This window comes from Gopherus flavomarginatus, chromosome 1 (genome assembly GCF_025201925.1).
Source record: "Gopherus flavomarginatus isolate rGopFla2 chromosome 1, rGopFla2.mat.asm, whole genome shotgun sequence".
Classification (NCBI taxonomy): domain Eukaryota; kingdom Metazoa; phylum Chordata; order Testudines; family Testudinidae; genus Gopherus; species Gopherus flavomarginatus.
The window spans coordinates 101,127,459-101,150,691 of NC_066617.1; the positions used below are offsets into that span (position 1 = coordinate 101,127,459).

Sequence of the window (23,233 nt, forward strand, 5' to 3'; positions counted from 1 at the left end):
GAGACTTTCCATGCCCAGTGTCTGCCTTGCACTAAATATTTTTGGCAAGTTTCAGTAAAATGGTTGTCACTTCCATGGACAAGATCAGGGGAAAATACATTTTTGACTAGTTTAAAAAAAAAAACTCACAAACCTCTTGCAACAGTTTCATTAAGAAGCCCTACCACTTCCATGTTTTAAAGCAGAGACCTGAAATTTGCCTGAGGTGATTGTCCTGGTATCTGATGTGCCTTTTGCCTTTGGGTGAATTTTTACAGGAAAGGGCTAGATCCTTGGATGTATAACCAGGAGTAAGAAAGTTATGTATGTATTGTTTTGTTTGTTTGTTTGTTTTTAAACCTCTGTGTATGGCATTGGTGAAGCTGGTACTGGAATACTGACCAGAGGGCTGGTGTCAAAATTTTTAAAAGGATATTGAAAAACTGGAGAGGGTGCAGTAAAGAGCCACAGAATATCTGAGGGCTGGAGAAAATGCCTTACAGTGACACTTAGAATGCAATCTGTTTGTTTATCTCTCAAAAATAAAATTGAGAGATGACTTGATTACCGTGTACAAGGGGAGAAAATACTAGGTACTGTAGAGCACTTTAGTTTGCTTGAGAAAGGCATAACGAAAACAAATGGCTGGAAGCTGAAGCCAGACAAATTAGAAATAGAGGCACAAATTTAACAGGTTGTTTAAGCACTGGAACATATATCAGGGGAATTTGTGGATTCTCCATTTCGTGATGTCTTCAAATAATGACTGGATGTCTTTCTGGAAGTTCTCGTCAAAAAGTTTTATTGGCTAAATATATGGGTAACAAGGTGGAGGGATAGCTCAGTGGTTTGAACATTGGCCTGCTAAATCCAGGGTTGTGAGTTCAATCCTTGAGGGGGCCATTTAGGGAACTGAGGTAAAAATCTGTCTGGGGATTGGCCCTACTTTGAGCAGGGGGTTGGACTAGATGACCTCCTGAGGGTCCCTCCCAATCCTGATATTCTGTTCTATGAAACAGAATGGCCTATATTAAAAGGTCAGACTAGACCTAATAATCCCTTCTGCTCTTAACCTCTATGAACTTGGGTTAATTCAGAGTATCTGAAAATCTCTGCACATCATGCTCAGAGACTTGATTGGCAGCTAAATCCTTGAAGATTCAATCTACACAGAGCATACTGCATCCCCATAGCTCCCGTGTGAAGCCTGACTTCACAGAAGCAGTAATGCTGTCCCCACAGTAACTGAGCATCTTCCATTCCTGGGCTAGGACTCTCCCTGCAATTGCTACTCCTGACTACTAGGAGCCACCATGGCACTGGGCTCCAACTGAGCATGGAAACTCTGTCCTGTGCTGTCTCCCCCTACTGATACCCAGCCAGCATGGAGGAGGAAGCTACCTGAATTAGGAACAGAAGAGGGGAAAGTGATTAAATACTAGGGTAGTGGAGCGGGGGGAAGGATAGGAGCTGGGGGGAGAGAGAGCAGGCTGGGTGGAGTTAGGAATGGGGGGGGGGGGATAATAGTAGGAAGTGGATATGGGGATAGGAATGGTAGGAACCATGTAAGGGGAGGATAGGACTGGTAGGGATGCAGGGGAAACCTTGAACAGGAGCCAGGGAAGGAAGGTAGAAACGGGGGTTGAGGGAGAGGAAAGGGAAGAGGCTGGGACATAGGGGTGTTTGTGAAGATATATTCACTAATGGTTTTTAAAAATCTAAGATGCTATGACAGCACCATAGTAAAGCCTAAACACTAATAGTTGGGTTTGGATGGTGTTCAGTAAATAATACGTGCAGCCACATACTGAAATGTTATAGTTATCCATTCAGTGAGCACCATCCATTCTGGACTGAATGAGGCAGAAAGGGTGTGGGTGGGTGTGTGAGGGAGAGCGAGGATGGTATTTGTTCATGTAATTGAATACTCAGTGCATATACGCAAGGGATCTAAATTTGGGTTTATGGTTGACCTTAATTCTGGTACTTCCTGTATTTGACCTTGCAACCTTAATGTTCTTTTAATGTGGAGGGCTTTTGTGTGTAGTAGTACAGTGCCTCAATCCTGAACTTGCCACATAAGAAATGGTTAAAGCAAAAACCTTGAGCCACTTCTTTTTTCACTCTAGCATCCCCATCTCAGCTAAAGCTGTAGTCAATGCTTTGGCCTCCCTTGCTTTAACGGACAGGTCAACATCCGCAATAGCCTTGTGGCAGGGTTTGAGTTGCATGGTGTATTCTGCATTTGAGCACAGGAACAAATCGGGAGGAGGGGTTTCTATTCACACCCTGGAAAAAGCAAAATAACAATTATCTTGTTTTGTGTTGAACTACAGATACATCTGGACAGGTGAAACTAAAATGATGATGGTGCTACCTTTAGGACTTAGCATAAGAATGGCCTTACTGGGTCAGACCAAAGGTCCCTCTAGCCCAGTATCCTGTCTACCTCCAGTGGCCAATGCCAGGTGCCCCAGAGAGAGTGAACCCAACAGGCAATGATCAAATGATCTCTCTTCTGCCATCCATCTCCACCCTCTGACACACAGAGGCTAGGGACACCATTCCTTAGCCATCCTGGCTAATATCCAATAATGGACTTAACCTCCATGAATTTATCCAGTTCTCTTGGGGAGAGGGGAGGAACTATACCAAGGTTTAGAGGTGACTGGTCAGTCTTCTGAAGACACTTGCATGAGGGTGCTTAGTGGCTTCTGCTCTCCATGTTTTGGGGAGTGCCAGCATACCCTCTGGACTTAATAGCTTTTGTGGTGTAGGCAGAAGTGAGTTTTGGCCTGTCTGATCCTGTGTTTCTTATATTTCAGATCGAGAGGATCAGTCCATTCTGTGCACGTGAGTATTTACGTTTTTCAGCTTGTCTTGCTGTCTGCTCTTGTTAAAATCCTGCTGGAGGGCTTAATTGGGGGTTTACTGGAGTCAGTATGTCACATGATAGTGTAGAGGCTAGGGAACATTTGCCTGTTTAAATCCTACTATTAGCATCCCTTCCCTGCCCACATCTCCCCTCTTTCTGCACAATGATTCTCTGGCATGAAGGAGCAGGAAATAGGTGATCTTAAGGTGATTCCCTAGTAGAGATGTTACTTTATTGATGCTTGGAAAGGACTCTGGAAGACCTGGGGTAGCAGTGGTGTGTGTGTATATACAGTCAACAATGCAGCTAGGAAGGCAATAGCCATGTGCTCTCATTCGTGCTATCTAGGTTGAGGTTGTAGGGAATAATGTGCCTACTCAACATTGCAGTTTCCTCTTCCGAGCCTAAAAGTAAGACTGATTCCCCCAAACCCTGTTAAGTTCTGCTTCTGAAGGAGTTAACTACAGATCTTTGCTTAGGGGAATTCCTTTTAAGGAATTCACTTAACTGCCTTTGTGTCTCCACCCCTCCCCCCCCCAATTATTCCTCAACCACTTGCATGTGAAGGCTGCCAAGTGACTGGAAAGCAAAATTTCCTCCTCCCCCCTCCGCCCCCCCCAGTCACAAGAAACTGGCTGAGCAAAAGGACTAGAGCATGGTACTGGTTGCTCTACTGTTCACTTAATGTGTTCAGGTTCTCTGTTAGGACAAGTATCTCAAATCAATGTTTAATAGCAAGAATGCAACTAAAAGCACTGTGGTCAGCTGAAAAGCATATTGGGTTTAAAAATGTGAATGCATTTCCCCCATCTTGTTCTTGAATGAATCCCAGGCTCTGTCTTTGCAGAGGTGAATCGGGAGCTGGTAAGACAGAGAATACCAAGAAGGTCATTCAATATTTGGCTCATGTTGCTTCCTCTCACAAGAGTAAAAAAGACCAGGTAAGTGCCTGTGTTTACTACAAGGAAGCTGCACTGTCATGCTGAGCACCTACAAGCCATGGTACACTCGGAGATACCTTGGTTAATACTGGCTGAATAAACACTAGCTACCAACTTGGGTATAGGGGAGTCAGGAGACAATGAACTATAAAGCTACATGCAAAATTGTCATGGCTCCAGACACCCCACAAGTCAGGGGCCATTATTCTCTCCCATAATTCCATTAATTTCAGTGGAGATACACCAGTTTTTCAGTGTCTTGGTTTCATAGGTGGGTGTGTTTAGGGGTACAGTTTACAAACAATCACATATTAGTCTTCCGACTCACTCATATAATTCGTGACCAATCCAAGCAACTTAAGCGATCCTGGAGACGTGGTCTCCTTTATTCTACTCCTCTGTATCTTGGGACTGATTGTGAAGTCTGCTCTATAAGCACAGTCTGCAATTTGGAGAGGTTCATAGATATGAGCTGAAGACTTGACTGAAACTATAACAGAATTTTTAAATGGGTGAAAAGTATCTAAATACATTAGATCAAGGGTCTCTTTAGTTGTCTCACTTATTTTTTTTTTCCCCTCCCTCTCCCCTTGATGGATTATGACCGAACTCATCAGTTGTGTCCTCTTAGGTGAGCTGCACGTTTACTGCACGTTCTGCACCAGGAATGCGTTTTGTCCCTTTGTGCGATTTGAGCACCTTTTCACTTCACACCAGTGTCACTTTCTGCAGCTAGAACAGTCCCATAGACAACTCACAGTTCTGTTTTTGTCATGCACAGTAACCTTTTGTGAGATGCTGTCAGTTAGAGATATGTCAAGTTCACTCATCTAGTCTGCACTCAAGGTCTCGCTTGTAGAACTTCGCAAGTGCACTCTTGAGAAACTATTCCTATATAGTGAACTAACCAAGGGGAGTTGAACTGAACCTGGCTTTCCGAGAACTGCATATAGAGCCTCCGGTGTGCATGGTGTTCCTAACCAGTTGGAGTTGACTGGCTGTCTAGCCTTCCACCAGAGCAAGTTAGCTGTGAGTGCAGTTGCTGGGAAAGGTCAGGAAGCTGCTGCCCTGAGTGTACTGGATGTTCCAACAAAATGAGCTTGTTAGTCAGAGGTGCACACATGGGAAATGCAGTTAACTTCTGAGCTTTATAATGAAACCCAGATGCCAAGCGGATCTTCAATATCTCTATGTAAAAACCTCCTCTTAGTGACTTAACAATAGCCATGCTCTGCGTGTGTGTGTATAGGATACATGAAAAGGATACTCTTTGCATGCAGATGTGTATGTATGTGTAAGCACACCATTCTAATGAGTGGTTTCTGGGATCAAAATGAAAACCTAGCCTTCCATGTGCCAGACACTGAGATCTACAAAACCTTTTGCCATGGGCTGTCAGTAGCTGTATTTAGAAACAATTTTGTTTTTATTTTTTTTCTTGGCATGTGTGTGTTTTGGGGGGAAGGATCATGGGATGGGGAGTTAAGCATTCTTCCGCTGCTTATTCTCAAGTGAAACTTCAGTCATCTAAACAGACCAAGGATCTGGTTACAGTATAAACCAGCCTTTTAGCTGGGCTTAATTCATGACTTCTGAGTTCAAGCTCCATTTGGAAGGTTCTCTTAAGGAATCCTGCAGCTCATTTTGTAACTCTGGTAAGGCTGGTAACCAACATGGAGCCACCAATGAGGATTAGAACTATTCAGGATCCTTAATGTTAGATGGTAATGAGCGGTCTCTGCAGCCTGGCTGACCTTCACGCTCCCTAGGCCTGGCTCTGGATTCCAACTCAGGTTGTCTACAGATTAGTATAGTAACTTTGAGACATCTGTTCACCTGTCACAGGGCTGGGCAAACTTTTTGGCCTGAGGGCCACATCTGGGTATGGAAATTGTATGGCAGGCCATGAATACTCATGAAATTGGGGTTGGGGTGCAGGAGGGGGTGAGGGCTTTGGCTAGGGGGGAGGGGGCTCTGGGGTGGGACAGAAATGCAGAGTTCAGGGTGCGGGAGGGGGCAGAGTGCAGGCTTTGGGGTGGGGCTGAGGATGAGGGGCTTAGGGTACAGGAGGGTGCTCCAGGCTGGGGTTGAGAGGTTTGGAGGACAGGAGGGGATCAGGGCTGGGACAGGGGGTTGAGGCATGGGAGGGGCTCAGGGATGGAGGCTCCGGGCAGCACTTACCTGAAGCAGTGGCATGTGCCTCCTCTGGCTCCTGTGTGGCCAGGTGCCTCTGCTGGGGCCTCCCCGTCTGCTGGATCTGCCCCTGCAGGTCCCATTGGCCGCAGTTCCCAGCCAATGGGAGCTGCCAGGTTGGTGCTTGGTCCGGAGGCAGTACGCGGAGCCCCCTGGCTGCCCTTAAATGTAAGAGCCGGAGGGGGGGATGTGCTGCCGCTTCCGGGAGCCGTGCGGTGTGGTGGCACGCGTGTGCCAAGTGGCCCCCGACCCCACTTCCTGGCTGGTGCGCCAAAGCAGGACAAGCCCCAGACTCCACTCCCCAGCGGGAGCTGGAGGGCTGGATTAAATTGACTGGTGGGCTGGATGTGACCCGCGGGCCGTAGTTTACCCACCCCTGACCTATCACTACCCAAGGGAACAAGTCTGCAGACTGCTTGTGCAAACCCCCAAGGCCACTAGATTAGGCCCCGCTGCTGGCACCATTAGATTGAGGATGGAGCATGAATCTTGGTCTCCTGCATTGGCAGTGTAATACAGTAACGGTGTTACATTTGATAGCCTAGAGCCTTTTGCATTTCTGTTATCTTTTGATCAAGAGATTAAATTTACAATGCAAGTCTCTGCTTTTTCCTGCTTTTTCAAACAAAAACAGATTTTTTAAAGCCCTTCCCTCAGCTGCAGTGGGGGGTGGGGAGGGACACCCCTTCCACTGATTTCTATTGACTTGGAAGGATTCTAAAGCAATGATTAATGTGTTAGGTGATTTTTTCCCCCAACATAATTCACTGCATTTGTAGTGGTAAGTGCTACTAGGCAAGGTGAGGCTGCATTTAGGGCATAGAGCATTCCATTAAAATATCTGTGTATTGGGGAATGAGGCAAGTGAGTTGTGATTGAAGCTTTCCATGTTTGCTGTCTACCTCACTTCACCTGTCTCGAATCATAGAGTAGAGTACTAGTTTCAAAACTAAAATTATAACTTTTTGCAATCAGAAATGCAAATGCCATGTTGCAACTCTGGAAGTTTTTTTATAATGAGTGATGTGGTGCCTGGTGCTGTTTTCTTAAAGTTTCAGCTGCTGGAATTGTTTTTCCTAGTTTTAAAGAAAGTTTGTAGCTCTCATGGTTGTAGAGAAAAGCTTGCAATTGTGAACCATAAAGGCTCAAAAACCAGAAAGAAAATAAAAAGAAACCAAAACTTATTTTTTAAATTGAATGATTAACTTAATCTCCTGATCTTTAGAGGCTTGCCTCATGATTTTTATTTTTAAACATGGGACTGGCAAGGTTCCTATTTTTGGCATATGGCTCCTCCTTTGGAAAGAATCTCTTAGACGTTGGGAGTATATGAGGAGAAATTCTGAGTTTTCAGTGGGCATCAAAGAGGTTGGTAACTTAAACTGATATGAAGTCACGGAGGGGGGGGGTGCTAATGGCCCAGCTGCACATTGCCACTGTAGGCTAGCAAGCAGACCTAGAAGCTGGTACTGCAACAGTTTGCACGGGAGGGAGGGGGACGTTGTATCCATCTCGAATGCATACAGAATCTTTTTTAAAATTGTTTAAAAATCGGCTCAGGACCTGCAACTACAGGTACAGAAAGGTTGGCAGTGTCTTAATTACAGGATCTTAGCAGTTAGTGCTGAATTCTGCAAATTGTAAGGTTTTGTAGCTTAAAGTTTTTCCTATTGGAAAGATAGTCCTCAGTATGCTGCTGCATCTACCTGGCTAATGGGCCATGCAAAAACAGTCTTCAGTCAAACAATGGCTGCAGAGGTGTGAATGCTGCTTCCTCCTGTGAAGTATGACCTGAAACCCTACATGGACTACTTAAATACCAACATCAAAAGCACACTTTTTTTCTACTTAAAACTAACACTAAGACAATGTTCAGGTTACATATTCATACATCAGTGAGGAAAGGAGCTAATGCTTTCATGGTAACATCAACCCTTTAATCAGATGCAGGATTATAGTAGCATACTGAGAACTTGCTTCTGCAAAAGATTTGGTATTCCTGCTGCACTGCAACATTCTACCAAGCTGGTTCCCATGATTAGTCTCTGATTTGCTTAACTTTAGCCTTTTTCCCTATTCCTCTCACCCCATGCCCCCCCACCCCTCCCAGTCCCCGCTTACCACTGTGACCTGTTTACAGGCAGCTGACATGCTACATGCCTACTACTATTGTGGGTCTCCTTACCCACTAGATCCTGCTATCCTAGCCCTCCCCTTCTCCTTGCTTCTGACTCCACCAACTTCCATGTGTCACTAATTGCACCCTTCATTCTTGAGGTTAAAAAACATGAAGGAATTAACTTGCCCACAATGCACATGTTGCTGTGAGACTCTTAACTGTCACTTTCCAGTTCTTGTGCAGCTAAATTTGGCCTTGCCGGTTTGAATTTTTTTTTAGCTGAATAATTTAAATCCATTTAATACCAAAGTCTAACTGCTTTTTTCTTCTGAATAGTCTTTTGATCTTTACCCATGGTCCTGCAGTGAGGTTGTAATGTTGAATTTGTGACATCACTCATTTCCATAGTAACAGATTGCAGTCACAAACAGGATTAGGACTTCATTGCAGGATCACTGGACAGAATGGAAACTGTTGGAGAGTAGGCGTGGGTGTTGCAGCTCACACGTTTCAGAATAGCAGGAGACATGCAAAATTACTGACAGACTTTTTATAGCAAGTTTTGAGGTTTTCTTCTTAGCACAGCCAAGTGTGACCTTATGGCAGGGGTCGGCAACCTTTCAGAAGTGGTATGCCAAGTCTTCATTTATTCACTCTAATTTAAGGTTTTGCATGCCAGTAATACATTTTAACGTTTTTAGATGGTCTCTTTCTATAAGTCTATAATATATAACTAAACTATTGTATGTAAAGTAAAAAATAAGGGTTTTAAAATATTTAAGAAGCTTCGTTTAAAATTAAAATAAAATGCAGAGCCCCCCGGACCGGTGGCCAGGACCCAGGCAGTGTGAGTGCCACTGAAAATCAGCTCGCGTGCCGCAGGTTGCCTACCCATGCCTTATGGGATGGATGGCTGCTGTCCCAGTCTATTCCTTCCTGTAACTAAACATCTTATGTGCACTTGTGACAAAGTGAATAAAAACTTAATTGTGGCTGTCTCTTCTGTGTGTAACTCTGCAGACTAATAGAAATGATTGACTCTGTACTTCAGGCTTGTAAAGGAGAGTTGTGACCTGAACCCAGCAGTAAGAAGTAGAAATGCCAGGGTTCTAATTCCAGATTTTAACATTGGGCAAGTCACTTCATATCTCTGCCTAATTTTTACCATCATTAATGGGAATATTTATTTTATCCACCTCTAGAGACAAATGAGGATTGACTAATGTTTATAAATGCACTTTGAGAATGAAAGGAGCTGTAAAAGTACTTTTTTTTGTCATGTAAACACACCCTCTACAATCTAGTTTCTGGGATCAGCATTCATGGGCAAAAACGTTGGGCTCTGTTTCCATGCATCAGGAAGTCCTGAAGGCTTACTCTCCACTACTACAAGGAGAAACCTTAACCCATTTGTCAATTTCAGTATGTAGGATGGAGTGTTTTTTGCATTTGGCTAATTTTGAAATACATGGGACTCCCTACTTCCAGCACAGAGAAGGGACAGTCAGTTCAAGGAACCACCTACAGATGTCTGGAACATGTGTATATGCTCCAGAGATTGAGCACTTAGTAGGGACAGCAGTTCTGGCTGGTCTCTCCACCCTGGAACTCTGTTGCCTGTGGGGAGGAGGAGTGTGTGGAAGTGGGAAGACAGCGGATAAAACAGTTTGACTCCAATACCAGTGGCTGCCTTTTGTTACATCCCCACAGAGGAAACTTTTGCTGGTCTGTGTAGAGATGAGAGCCTCAGTGTAAGCAAAGATTATTCTCCCCAAACCCCACTGTGACGCAGTAGGGAGCGGGGTGGGTTGACCTGGGAACATCTGTTTAGTTTTACTGGAACTGTCTGCATGGGGTATGGGAGAGCAGGGGATGACTTTAGGTGAAGGATGGTACCTGAGCCAGGAAGTGGGGTGGGGCGAACTGACACCTTTGCCTGGGAAACTGGACAAAGGGAGAAGGGGAGAGAAAGAGGGGGAGAGAACCTGCTGGAGGGTTTTTCGGTTTCAGTTTTGGGCTGTCTGGGAAGAAGCAGGGAACACCAAGTCTGGGATCTAAGATCTTTGCCCCCCAGAGGGACCTGGTTGAGGGGTCCTGGTTGTACCTACAAGCCCCTGCTTGGGACTGTGTTCCTGTCATCTAATAAACCTTCTGTTTTACTGGCTGGCTGAGAGTCACGGTGAATTGCAGGAAGTGAAAGGTGCAGGGCCCTGACTCCCCTACACTCCGTGACACCCACAAAAACTGATTTGTGTTCTGATCTTCTGTAACTGGTGAGCTCATCCTGTGCAGAATCCAGGGCTCCCTCCCAACTGAAAGCCAGGTTTGCTTTATTCTTCCGCCTGGGAGACAGGGTGCTGCTGGGATGTGGGTGTGACCTGGGGGAAGAACATTCCTTTCTCATTGCCCCCAGAAAGCCTCGGGGATGTGCCTTAGGCAGGGAAGCTTACAGGGCTGCCTACTGGTAACTGGAATCCAGCACCAGAAGAGGTAAGTATTGCACTGATGCTGACTGGTTGGAGAGGAGAAAATATTTCTTCATACTGAAATGAACTCAGTCTTGCCAAAAGAATCAGTGGCACCCTAAAATGTTTGGGGGAATATTTCCAAAAATCTAATGTGGCTTCTCTACATAGATGCTAAGCTGATGTGAGATGAAACCTGGACCCTCTAGGCTAAGGTGTTAAAAGCTGTTGTCTTCATCCGCTTTTTGGTTTTCTGTCTAGGGAGAGCTTGAGAGGCAATTGCTTCAGGCTAACCCTATCCTGGAGGCTTTTGGAAATGCCAAGACAGTGAAGAATGACAACTCCTCAAGATTTGTGAGTATTGTTGTCCTGCATGAGTTCTGGTGTCCCCAGTGTTCCAGAGGGGAGAAGCCACTAGTTGAATGAGTTGTAGGAGTCTTGCTTTACTTTTGTGCCTGATCTGCAGTCCTGGGATATTCTTTTCTGTAACTTGCTTTTCTTGAGTGAAACTGGGACACAGTTTTCACTTGTCACTGGATTATCCACAAAGGACTGATGGGATTGAAGATGCTGGAATGCAAGATGTTGAACCTTTCCCAGGGCTCCATGTGCCATTGTTTGTCTATCAAATTCAGTTTTCTCCCGAGGAGAGATTAGTGACCCATATTGCATTAATTCTAGAGGGGCAGTAGAAAGCTTCTAAGGGATGGGGAAGCTACACTTGAAACCAAGTTGAAGTGTAAATGGTTGAAGAGTGGTTGAGCTGTGGTGGTGGTCAATCTAGAATGCTGTGTCTATTTATGGCACCTGGAACTGAGGTGGAGGGGATCCACTTCAGATTGAAACTTAACATGTTTCCTGATGCCAAGGCAATCTGAAACCATGTAATTTGATGGACCTTTCTCATAGGAGTAATTTATGGTGTCACGGATGTTAAATTGCTTCATAATCAGGGAGTGTTGTGAGCTGGCTGGGCTTGTGGTCTGTTTAAAACTTGTCTTAGCTGTTAATTATGTTGTTTGGAGCTGAAAGACCTATATTGGGTCCTCTACCATTTTGCTCTAGCTGTGATAGCATAAGAACACTAATATTTCTGCTAATCTCTTTCTCAGGGCAAGTTCATCAGAATCAACTTTGATGTCAATGGCTACATTGTGGGAGCCAATATTGAGACTTGTATCCTTTGCACGGAACAATTTAATAGAAATAATTTACAGGGTGTGGGGAATGGGAACATGCATATCTACCTACCTAATTATATACAGCCAAATAGTCTCTTCCACCTCAACAGCAATGAAGTCAGAGGGCTCCCTAGACTTCTGTCGGCACCTGTCGTCTTAGGCTAGAGAGATCCCTGTTAAGATCTCTTGTTTCGTCTGCAAGTGAAAAGGGAATCTCTTTATTTAAATGGTCCAGCATTTCAGAACCTATGTTTGGGGTTAGATCAAGAATCCCTTCTGGATGAAATAATTGTAATGTTATGGGATAGTGGCATTTTAAGCCGTGACATGCTGAGTAGACTTGGGATTCCATGAGCCTTTCATGTTTTAACCAGGGTATATGAGAAATGTGGCAAATGTCTTTCCTCCCTTTTATTCACAACTTAGTCTTGCATCCCGGTCCTACCCTTAAAATGAGGATTAACTCACGAGTCCAGAAGCGCATCTTAAACTTAATCAGCCACTGAGGTTGTGGAAGGGTGTGTTGCTGTCAGCCTATGGCACTTACCCAAATCTTTGAAAGGTCAAGGCAGAACACTAAACCACCTGTCACGCCAACCAACTTGAAGGGCACTGACACCAAATAGAACCTCTTTTTTTTCTCAGATGAGAGTAGAATGGAAAGTTACTTGTTAGTCTCTCTGCTGTTCCTTTACTCTATAAAGATCTCTTGGAGAAATCACGTGCAATCCGTCAAGCCAAAGAGGAGCGAACCTTTCATATCTTCTACTACCTATTGTCTGGGGCAGGGGAGCACCTGAAGAGTGAGTACCTTGTGCTGTAAATAAGGTCCCTTTCCCCTAACTGCCAAATGGTTCCAAACACTTGCAGTCTAGGCCCTATTATTTCCCCTCTTCCAAAGCCTGGAACTGCCTCCCACTGTTTGCTGACCAGGACCTCTCCTTTCAACCATCTCCTTAACTTTTTTTTTTCCCCTCCCCTTCCTGCATTGGTACCACTGCCAATGATGTCTCCACACCCTTCCTTATTGTCCTGTCCCATGTTTAGTCTTGTCTAATACAGTGCAAGTTCTTCAGGGCAGGAACGATCTTATTGTAAACTTGGCAATTAACAAAATACAGAATAACATTTGGCACCTATGTAGCACTAGGTGTGCCTGTGCTCTGTTAGGGTAACACCTCAAGATCTCAATCTAAGCTTTCTGTTAAGTAAGCAGTTTAAACTCATGCCTGTCACTGCCATGGGAGAGGGCAGACAGACTGGAGAGGTGAGGGGCAGGGAGAAAACTCACTTCATAACCATCTGCACAGCATTAATGGCAGAACATACTGTTCCTAGAGCTGCGTGGTGACCTCCATAACTGATTTGAAACACAGGATACCTGAAACTGGACACAGTTGTAGGACAGTCTCTGCTTCTAATGAAAGTAGGATCCAAGAACCACTGGGGCTGGTTTGGCAGTGTGCCAGGGGGATGGGATGGAGGAAAGAAAAAATAGTCTGGGCAGAGGAGCATTCTGATCTGTAACTACAGAAATGCTGTTACAAGAAAAACGTAAGACAAATGATATAAACATAAACCCTGGTTCTCCCCGCAAGACTGTTTGTTTGTGTTTCACTTTCTGGGGACAGGAAAAGAACTAATGGACAGATCTTCAAAGGTAATCAGGCACCTAACCTGCTTAAGTGCTTTTGAAAATCTCACTAGGCGCCTATTTTCATCTTTAGGCTCCTGAATACCTCTGAAAATCTGAACCCGGAGTCTGTAGTGCAGAGGTCCCCAAAGTATGGGGAGTGCCCCCCTAGAGGAGTGTGGAGGAACATTTTTGGGGGGTGGTGCAGTGGAGCCCAGGCCAGCCCCCTCCCCCATGGGGGTGGGGGGGAAATGCCATCCAGCCCCTCCCTGCCCCTGCTCTGCACCGATCCTGCCTCCAGTTGCATCCCTGGCTCCCAGTCCTGCACCTGGACCCATTCCCAACCTCAGCACAGCTCTGCTCCTGGACCAGCGCTGGCCCCAGCCGTTAGCCGTGGCTACATTCCTGGGCCAAGGCTGGGGGCAAGGCCCCTAGCTGCCATGCCCCACCACAGTCCAGCTGCGGCTCTGCTTCCACCCCAGCCTTGCCCCCTGGCCCTGGCTCCCTTCCCAGCCCCAGACTCACCCCCAGCTGTGGCTCCAGCCTCAGCCCCCTTGCCCCTGTCTGTGGCCCTGTCCCGCCCCCCCCTCCCCCCAAGCTGCTGCCCAGTGGCAGGAGGGGCATGCACAGGGGTAAGGGAGGCATGACCTGCTAACGTTTGGGGACTGCTGCTTTAGTGAAAGAAGCCAGAAAAACAGAAGCTGTCTTGTCTTTGTCTCTGCTGGATATTGTTGACTTCCATGCTGATGGTTTGGCGGGGGTCGGGGGGAGATGGTTGGAAGTGTTTTTAAAGAAGCTGGGACTGGTAAATCAAGACTTCTGGTGGTTATAACTGACTTTCTTAGAAGCTTGTACAAAGGAGGTAATTCATTCGCAACTGCCTAAAGGAATGCTAGCTTGTTACCTATAATGAAGGCTACAATAATTCCTTGTCTTTTTTCCTCCCTCTTAAGCTGATCTGCTGTTGGAGCCTTACAACAAGTACAGATTCCTTTCAAATGGGCATGTTACGATCCCGGGTCAGCAAGACAAGGATATGTTTCAGGAGACTCTGGAGGCAATGAAAATCATGGGCATCCCAGATGATGAGCAGATAGGTATGGATCCTATGAAGGGCTTGGAAATGCATGGGAAAGGATTAAAAAGAATGGAACAGTCTAGTCATATTCAAAGTACATGAGGGGAAGGCAGTCTCTAGTATACCAATTACACAAGTCAATTAGTGGTATCTGAGAAGCAAGCTGGCTGGTGGTGATATGGGAGTGGCCCATCTCAAAATTCACCAGTACAGCTTCAGCTAATGGAGAATGCAGCAGGTCACTGTGCACAAACTGCCATGTCCCAGGCTTGTTCCCAATCTGTTGTGAGTGCTATACATAGTGTTTACCTGTAAATTTCTCATTCGGTTCTCACATGGGTGCCTTTCATGGTATTATCGCTAGAATTTCCTCTACTCTGCAGCCTGCCAGAGGCAAGACTTGGCCTTCTATGGGATGTATTGCAAGACATTTGTTCACTTTAGATTTCTCAACTTGGGCCCATAGCCATAGGGGTATCTACTCCACCAATGGTTGGAGTTGCTTAGTTGTGAACAGTGGCACAAAGCAATGTACCTCTCTCCAGCTTACTGTCCAGCTTGCTAACCAGAAACTAATATTGTCCAACATCTAGATACAATAGTGATAGGCTCTTCTAAGGCACTTTTTTCCTCCATCTACTTTCTAAGAGTGGCCAAAACTCAGTTATTTTGTCTTCTCTCTAGTATCAAACGTCTCAATTTAGTATCTTTTGTTCATCTCAGGGTATGTCTACACTACCCACCGGATCGGCAGGTAGTGATCGATCTATTGGGAATCGATTTATTGCATCTAGTGTAGATGCAATAAAATCTATCCCCGATACCTCTGCCGTTGACTCTGGAACTCCACCGCGGCGAGAGGTGGAAGCGGAGTTGATGGGGGCTGCCTCCTCACGGCCAGGTAAATCGACCTAAGATACGCCGAGTTGCGTATCTTAGGTCGACTCACCGCCCTCCCCCGCCCCCAGTGTAGACCTAACCTCTAAGTCCTCCTCTAGTTCCTGAATCAGTCAAGGAGGCTGGAACCAATGTGTAGGTGAAAAGACACCTCTGCATTCTAGTTATGGATTTGGCAACCTAATGTATGGCCAAAGAAACCTGATGTCCACTTTTTAAATTATGCTGTAGGGCACATCTTTACTGGCAAATGGAAGTGATTCCAATAGCTCACTTGCAGACATGCATGGAATACTATTTCCTCTCTGTTCAGGGTGTGAAAGACCTTAAATGTTCTTTTAGGCTTATGAGAAACATACATATGGCAGCTGGTTGAACAGTTCATTTATTTGGTTTGAATGCGAAGTCTAAACATCTATCTTTTTAGATGAGACAATATAAAAATAAGCTTTCTGTTTGAGTGCCAGGGCTCCAGATTCAGTGGGTGCATGTGTGCTGCTTTCCTGACAGTCCTGAAATATCTGTGGAGGCTTTGTTCACTGTGGACATGTGGGCCAGAGATCTTGTAAACTAGCTAGTGTTATAGTAGGTAGAGGGGGAGGCCACTTGAAGAGGAAGTAGAATAACCAGTTAGTAGCTTACTATTTAGTACCACTAACAAACTTGCTGCTCGGTGAGACTTGAGATGAAGATGGCATCAGATCAACACTTATTTCAATATTTAGTATTAAAAATTCTCCATCTCTGTTCTAGCATCTGATGCTGATTCTTGAAAGAGCTAAGGGGGGTGCTTTGGTATGTTGTCCGCAGTGGTACAGGTACTTCAGTGGACATCCTGATACCTGCAGTCTATGCTGCATATGTTCCAACAAATGGAGACCTTATAGCACTTGTGCCAGGGAGGTGAAAGTGTGATGGATGAAAAGAACAAAGATCTGCCCAACCTTAACTGGCTCACACCCTAATGCTGGTGTGGCCCTTTCAATGATTTCTGTTACACAATGGAAATTTTCACCCTCTTAATCTGATGCCTGAGGTGAACAGGAAGAAAGTCAGTGCATGCTGCTCATACCTTCCTTACGTGTATTGCTCATATGCAATTTTAATTCTTTGCTCTATAAAAGGTCTGCTGAGAGTGGTCTCGGGTGTTCTTCAGCTTGGCAACATAGTCTTCAAGAAAGAGCGCAACACAGATCAAGCCTCTATGCCAGACAATACAGGTAACCAATTCCACAAAAACAACCAATACTTCTCTATAGGAGCTTCTTATCACATATGCAGGGGATAAGGGATCATATTTTATAAAGTTCTCTGCTTTCCAAAGCAGCCCAAGTTCTTTAACAAAACATAAATGTACAAATCATTTTATTCAGTGCTGAATGCAGCCACCTTTGGGCAGGAATGTGGCAGTGTTGCTGGTGTTGGACCAGAAATGAGCATGGTAACTAGTTGAAACTGTTATACTATTGCCATGTGACCAGAGTGTGTTCAGCTGTGGTCAGATGTATGAGAACACCTATAAAACGTATTCTCAGCCTAAATCATGCGCCTTGCTCAAAGGATTTAGGGAAATATCCCTTCAGTAGTCCGTTTCAGTTAAAATCCTGCTTGATAAGGCTTGAGACGACAGATCGGTGATGGGTAAATGATACATTTACCTTAGCTACAGTGTTCTCTCTAAATAGGTGTAAGTAGCATGCTGTTGGTGCATGCCTGGGAGACTTCTCTCCATTGCCCCATATAAAAAGGGTACAAGTGGGTGCATTTTCTAGTGGTGTCTCACAGGGATCTGTTCTTGACTCTACAGTTCTTAACACTTTTGTCAATGACTTAGAAGACAACACACAAGCATCACTGTTAGTTTGCATGTGCCCCAAAATTAAGGGAGTGGTAAATAATGCAGACATTTCCCTGATAGAGCAATCTGGATTGATAAACTGGGCATGAGCAAACAATTGGCATTGTAGGATGGCTAAATGTAAACATACATCTAGGAACAAAGAATGCAGGCCATACTTACAGGATGGGGGGGCTCTATCCTGGAAAACTGACTTTGAACAAGATTTGAGGCACGTGGTGAATAATCAACTGAACATGAGTTCCCAGTGTGATGCCATGGCCAAAAGGGCTAATGTGATCCTAGGATGCATACATGGGAATCTAGAGTAGGAGCTGGGAGATAATTTTACCTCTGTATTTGCAACCACTACTGGAAAACTGTGTCCATTTCTGGTGCTTATAATTCAAGGTGGATGTTGATAAATTGAAGAGGGTTCAGAGAAGAGCCAGGAGAATAATTAAAGGATCAGAAAACATGCATTAGCAATACATTCAAGGAGCTCAATCTATTTAGCTTAAGAGAAGGTTAAGGAGTGACTTGAGTACTGTCTGTAAGTAACTACATGGTGAACAAATATTTAATAATGGGCTCTTCAGCCATTGGATTATATTGTACCATTCTTGCAAGTTTGAAGGTTGAAGCTAGACAAAATCAGAGTTGAAATAAGGCATAAATTTAATAGAGTAATTAACCATTTGAACAGTTTAGCAAGGGTTATGGTGATTCTCCATCACCGACCACTTTTTTAGTTTGTTTGTTTTTTTAAAGAAAATTTTAAGAATAATTTTAGGAAGTTCTATGGTCTGTTACTTAGGACGTCGGACTAAGTGATCATAATTCTGGATTTAGAATCGATGAATTGTAGTAAGAGGCCAGTAGACAGGAGGCTGCTGAGGACAATAAAAAATGGCCTTTGGATTATACCTTCAACCATTTTCACAATTTAGCAAATCCACTTCAAATGGTTTCCCTCCAGAGAGGGGAGGGGATTGTCTCATACCAGATGAAATGCTCATACACTTGATTACAGTTAACTGAAGAGGCCATTCAGCCAGTGCAGATAGACTAATTAGCTGCGATTCCTTTTGTATATTTCAGCTACTTGGATGCATCCTCAAAATGGGTGCAGGCAGTTAACTTGATGGTGCCACTAGGCCAGTGGTCCTGTAGTATCACCTACAATTTACTTTTTTGTTTCCTGAAGCAATTGAACACACTCCAGTGTTTTTAGATCTCTTCTTCGATTGTCTCATTAACCTGTTCAGTTAAGAGCTATTCATTGCTGGTATTTGACTCTCTAAGGGATAGATTGCCAGGAATATCTTTCTCCTTTTGTCATTTCCCCGTGGTGAGGCAAAAGGAGCATTAATCTTAAGGTGAACATCTCTTTGCTTCCTCTTCTCCTTTCTAGCCGCTCAGAAAGTATCCCACCTTTTGGGTATCAATGTGACCGACTTCACCCGGGGAATCCTAACCCCTCGTATCAAGGTGGGACGAGACTACGTCCAGAAAGCTCAGACTAAAGAGCAGGTATGTGTTCTGCAGAAGGAAGTGAGCCCTTGTAGTAACATAGCACTAAGATTAACGTAAGCACTAAAGACTTCCATAACCTCAGATAGCATCTTAATTGACTCAGATAGTTGCAGCGAGAGATGTAATGTGGACAGGAGGAGCTTTAGATTTGCTCCAGTGATCTACAGTGTATAGAAGATTGTGGTGGTGCAGAGTGAGGTAGCTCTTATTTCCCATGTATACTGACAGTGATAAGGAAATGTGAAAATAGCAGTTGGCTGTCTCCAGGGAGTGAATTATCCAAAGCTGGCACATGGCAGTCAGCTTCTGGGGTAACTCCTTGTGGCCTGCCTTGGCACTGTTCACCCTGCCCCAGTTTCCCCCTGGGAAACTCCCTGGCAGTCATTTCTCTGCATCACCTGGCAAGGCACCGGTAACAATTTAGGTGATAGTCCCAAGTGCAACATAAACAAAAAGGGTCTTGTGCCCTCCTCCTGGGCTTGGTTCTTTCCCATTCTCCTGCAGAGCTCTGATTCTCAGGGCTTGCTCTCTCTTCCCAGGCCAGTCATAGCAGCAAGCCAGCTATCCTCCTGCAGCTATCCTCAGTCTCCCTCCAGGCTGTCTATTTGAGAGTTATCCTTTTCCAGAGCCTACTAGAGGAGTCAGCTACCCTTCTGCAGCTACTCTCTCTCAGGCCTTTATAGATGCACCCTGCTGGGAAGGGGCCAAGGGGTAACAATTAAATGGAGCTATCTGTTCTCTAGCCCAATAAAGGGCCAGTCAACTTGTAACATGGCATTTCCTACACATTAGGTGCAAAGATAGTGATGCTCATACTCACTCTCAGTGTTGACAAATGCCCTGTGGCATCCCTGAATGCAGAAATTTAGTTGTAAAATGGAGACGACCATGCTAGGCCTTTTCCTTGGCTATATGTGGCAACTGACCTAGAAACTGGCTGCCTCCTGCCAAAGGGCTCTCAGGCCTGCACTCTGTGTATTTTCATTTCTTTGAGTGATTGCTCATGTGTATTCCACAATAGGTGTGCGTGCTCACCACATGCACCAGTGCCAGAAGTACCTGTAGGGGGAAGCGCCCCAGTGACCCCTGGAGTGGCACCTCCATGGCACAGTGTAACAGGAGCTGCACGCTCCCCCCACCCTCAGTTCCTTCTTGCCGCCAGTGAAGGTGCATCGGAACTACTCTGCTCCAGCTTTGCTGTAGCTCGTCCCCAGAACTGCTTGTTCATTCAGTGTTAGTTCCTGTAGTTAGTTAGCTGTTCAGTTAGAGTGCCCGGGCCAGGGCATGCCCTGCCTCCTGGGTTTTAAATCATGCGACACTTGTAGGCGATCTGTGTCAATGAGTGACCCACACGCAGACTGTTTACACTGCTTGGGAGAGACCCATATCAGTGATCGTTGCAAGATTTGCAAGTTGTTAAAATCTCACAGAGAGAGAGAGATCAGGCTCCAGACCATTCTGATAGTCAGCGCGGACCCCAGTTCTGGTGCGCCACTCCCAGTCGGCGCTGGGCACTGTGGGGTCAGTGTGCAGCGACCTTCTGGCACCTTTGCTAGTTGGGTGCCATCCAACCGAAACTCTCAGCACCGCTCCATTCCAAGGAGTTAGTACCGACGGGACCAAGGCAGATGTTGCCAAAGGCCCTCGTCTTGGAGGGGTTACTGCAGCTGGCCATGGCACAGACGTCGATGCTGTTTCCGCTCAGAATCCGACTCCAAGACCCTGCCAGGGCATCACCTCCGAAGCCCTGGACGTCTATCGCCAGCTTCTTGCCTCCGCGGGTCCGCCCATTGGAGCTGATCACAGAGCAACTGCTACCAACGGTACCGATCCTCCACATCGAGATCGCGGTCCTGTGGTTGGCGTTGTTTCTGGCACTGCTGCTCCTCCTGGTCCTGAGACAGTGGCAGGTCGTTCATCAGCTGGCCTCCGTTCGCATTTGTCCTTCCATGGGCCAGGCCAGCCAGGTCGAACAACTGGGCCTGCCAGTGCAGTGGCACCAGGCCCTGTGGCTGGCCCAGTGGATGCCGTGGCCCTGATGTAGCCCTGGTTGGGGCTTGCTCGATAGCTGGACCCTCAGAGGCACCATTGGCTTCCCTCTCCAGACCTCCAAGGAAGGGGTCAGTGGGATGTACATCCTTGGAACCATGCCCGGAGACCAACCAAGTGGTGGACCCCCCAGTGCAGGCAGATACCCAGAGTATCGTACCAGTCTCCTTGCCCTCCACAGATGAGGCGATAACGGCCCCACCCCCTCAGTCTCGCAGGAGGGCTTTAGGGACACCAGGAGCTTTTTAAAAGGGTCATGTCAAACCTCCACCTCCAAACAGGAGAGATGGAGGAACCCTTGGACTCCCTGTTCAGTGTGCTGTCCTCTTCGGCACAGGGCAAGGTAATTTTTTTGTCTCCACGAAGGGGTGACAAATTTCAATGCCTTGTGGCAAACACTGGCCTCATTGACCCCCATCTATAAGAGAGCGGAATGTAAGTACTTGTGAAAGGACGTGAGTACCTATAGACCCACCCGGTGCCCAACTCCCTGGTGGTCGAGTCGGTCAACCACAGGGAACGGCAGGGCCAGCCAGGCCCTACCCAGAAAAATAAAGGTTCACGGAGGCTGGACTCTTTCAGAAGAAAAATATATTCGTCCCTGAGCTTTCAGTTGCAAGTGGTAAACAACCAGGTGCCCTGGGCAGGTAGGAATTCAATTTGTCAGGTTCCAGGACTCCCTCTAGGAACGCGATAGGAAAGAGTTCAAGGCACTGGTGGAGGAGACTACAGTGGCTGTCAGGAGAACCCTGCAAGTGGTTTTGGATGCAGCAAATATGGCTGCAGGCTCCATGTCCTCCACTGTGCCCATAAGAAAGGCGTCATGGCTCCTGCTGTCCAGTGAGGCACAGGTGGCCATTCAGGATCTCCCGTTTGATGGGATACAAGGCTGCATGGCATGAAAGACTCCCACACGACCCTCCAGGCTCTGGGCCTCTGTGTCCCGGCTCCAACAAAACCTAAGTTCAAGCCGCAGCAGACTCCGCCCAGGCCACCCTCCCGAAGTATGAGGCTGCCCATAAGAAGCAACGGGACTATAGGAGACGCCCTCAGAGGCAGTCTTGGCCTGTCCTCCAGACTGGGTTCCCCACGAGCAAGGAGGCTGGGAAATGGCGCTTTTCACGGGATGCTTGGGAGCACCCCGCCAGTCCTCATCAGGGATCCACTTGGACCGATAGGTCATCAAAACCATCTCCCAAGGTTACACTCTCCAGTTTACTTCCTCCCAGCCCAACCACCGCTACCTCTGTCCCTCTTGGGGGACCTCTCGCACAAAGCTCTGCTTGAGCAGGAGGTGGAGCGGCTCCTGGGATTAGGAGCAATAGAGGCAGTGCCTGAGGAGTCCCGATATTTCCTTACCCCGAAGGCCAAAGGAGGGGGGCTCAGGTCCATTCTGGACCTGTGAGGTCTGAACCAGTACATGGTGAAACTCAGGTTCCATGTGGTGTCCCTGGCCTCCATCCCCTCCCTGAATCCCAGAGACTGGTACGCTGCCCTCGATCTCCAGGACGTGGATGTGGAAGTACACATATTGGAGGGGCATGGGCGCTTCCTCCATTTCATGGTGGGACAGAATCACTACCAATTCACAGTCCTCCTGTTGGCCACTCCACTGCCCCAGGGTGTTTACAAAATGCATGTCGGGGTAGTGGCCTACCTCAGATGCCGGGGCCGGGGGGGGTCCAGATATTTCCCTACCTGGACGATTGGCTTGTCAAGGACACCTCACCGTCACAGGTGAGGGATCACGTGGCGCTCCTCCTGTCCACATGCACCGCCTTGGGCCTGTTGGTAAACAACACCAAGTCCACGTTAGTCCTGGTCCAGCACATACAGTTTATTGGGACGCTCCTGGACACAACATTGGCCAGGGCCTCTCTCCCTCTAGATAGATTCCAGACCCTGAATGATCTCATGGACTCAATCACAAGGTTCCTGGTGACAACAGCCAGGACTTGCCTGCAGCCTTTGGGTCACATGTCGGAGTGCACGTACGTGGTCCGTCACGCCAGACTCAGGATGAGGCCCCTCCAGCTCTTGTAGGCCTCGATGTTCTCCCAGGCCACGGACAGGATGGACAAGGTCCTCACCATGCCAGACTCTGTGATCACCTCTCTACGGTGCTGGTCCGCCGCAAGCAAGATGTATAGCCCACGACATCTGCCTGAAGGCCTTCCACCTGCTGGGTGCCTGGAACGCGAGGACAGATCACTAGAGCAGGGACTTTTCCTCATAACTGAGTGGTCCCTCCACACGGATGTGGCCCACCAGCTCTTCCAAAGGTGGGGAACTCCCCAGGTGGATCCCAGGGGGAACCTGGAGAGGGGTGCTATCTCCAGTGCCTTTGTCCTGTCCAGGTCAGGTTGGCTTCTCTACGCTTTTCCTCCATTCCCTCTAATCAGTAGGGTCCTGGAGAAGATAGACAAACAAGGCCCACATCCTCCTCGTTG

General features: G+C 46.7%; 1 protein-coding gene across 2 annotated transcripts in view; it reads left to right on the forward strand.

The window, feature by feature from the left end:
* Positions 1 to 23,233, forward strand: part of MYH9 (myosin heavy chain 9) — a 101,996-nt gene that overhangs the window by 41,554 nt on the left and 37,209 nt on the right. For both annotated transcript variants that reach the window (XM_050926268.1, XM_050926277.1), the window contains exons 4-11: positions 2,805 to 2,832; positions 3,702 to 3,795; positions 10,834 to 10,926; positions 11,685 to 11,748; positions 12,458 to 12,556; positions 14,340 to 14,483; positions 16,486 to 16,581; positions 18,613 to 18,731. In XM_050926268.1, coding sequence (XP_050782225.1) covers positions 2,805 to 2,832; positions 3,702 to 3,795; positions 10,834 to 10,926; positions 11,685 to 11,748; positions 12,458 to 12,556; positions 14,340 to 14,483; positions 16,486 to 16,581; positions 18,613 to 18,731 — 737 coding nt within the window. The remainder of the gene's footprint in view (positions 1 to 2,804; positions 2,833 to 3,701; positions 3,796 to 10,833; positions 10,927 to 11,684; positions 11,749 to 12,457; positions 12,557 to 14,339; positions 14,484 to 16,485; positions 16,582 to 18,612; positions 18,732 to 23,233) is intronic.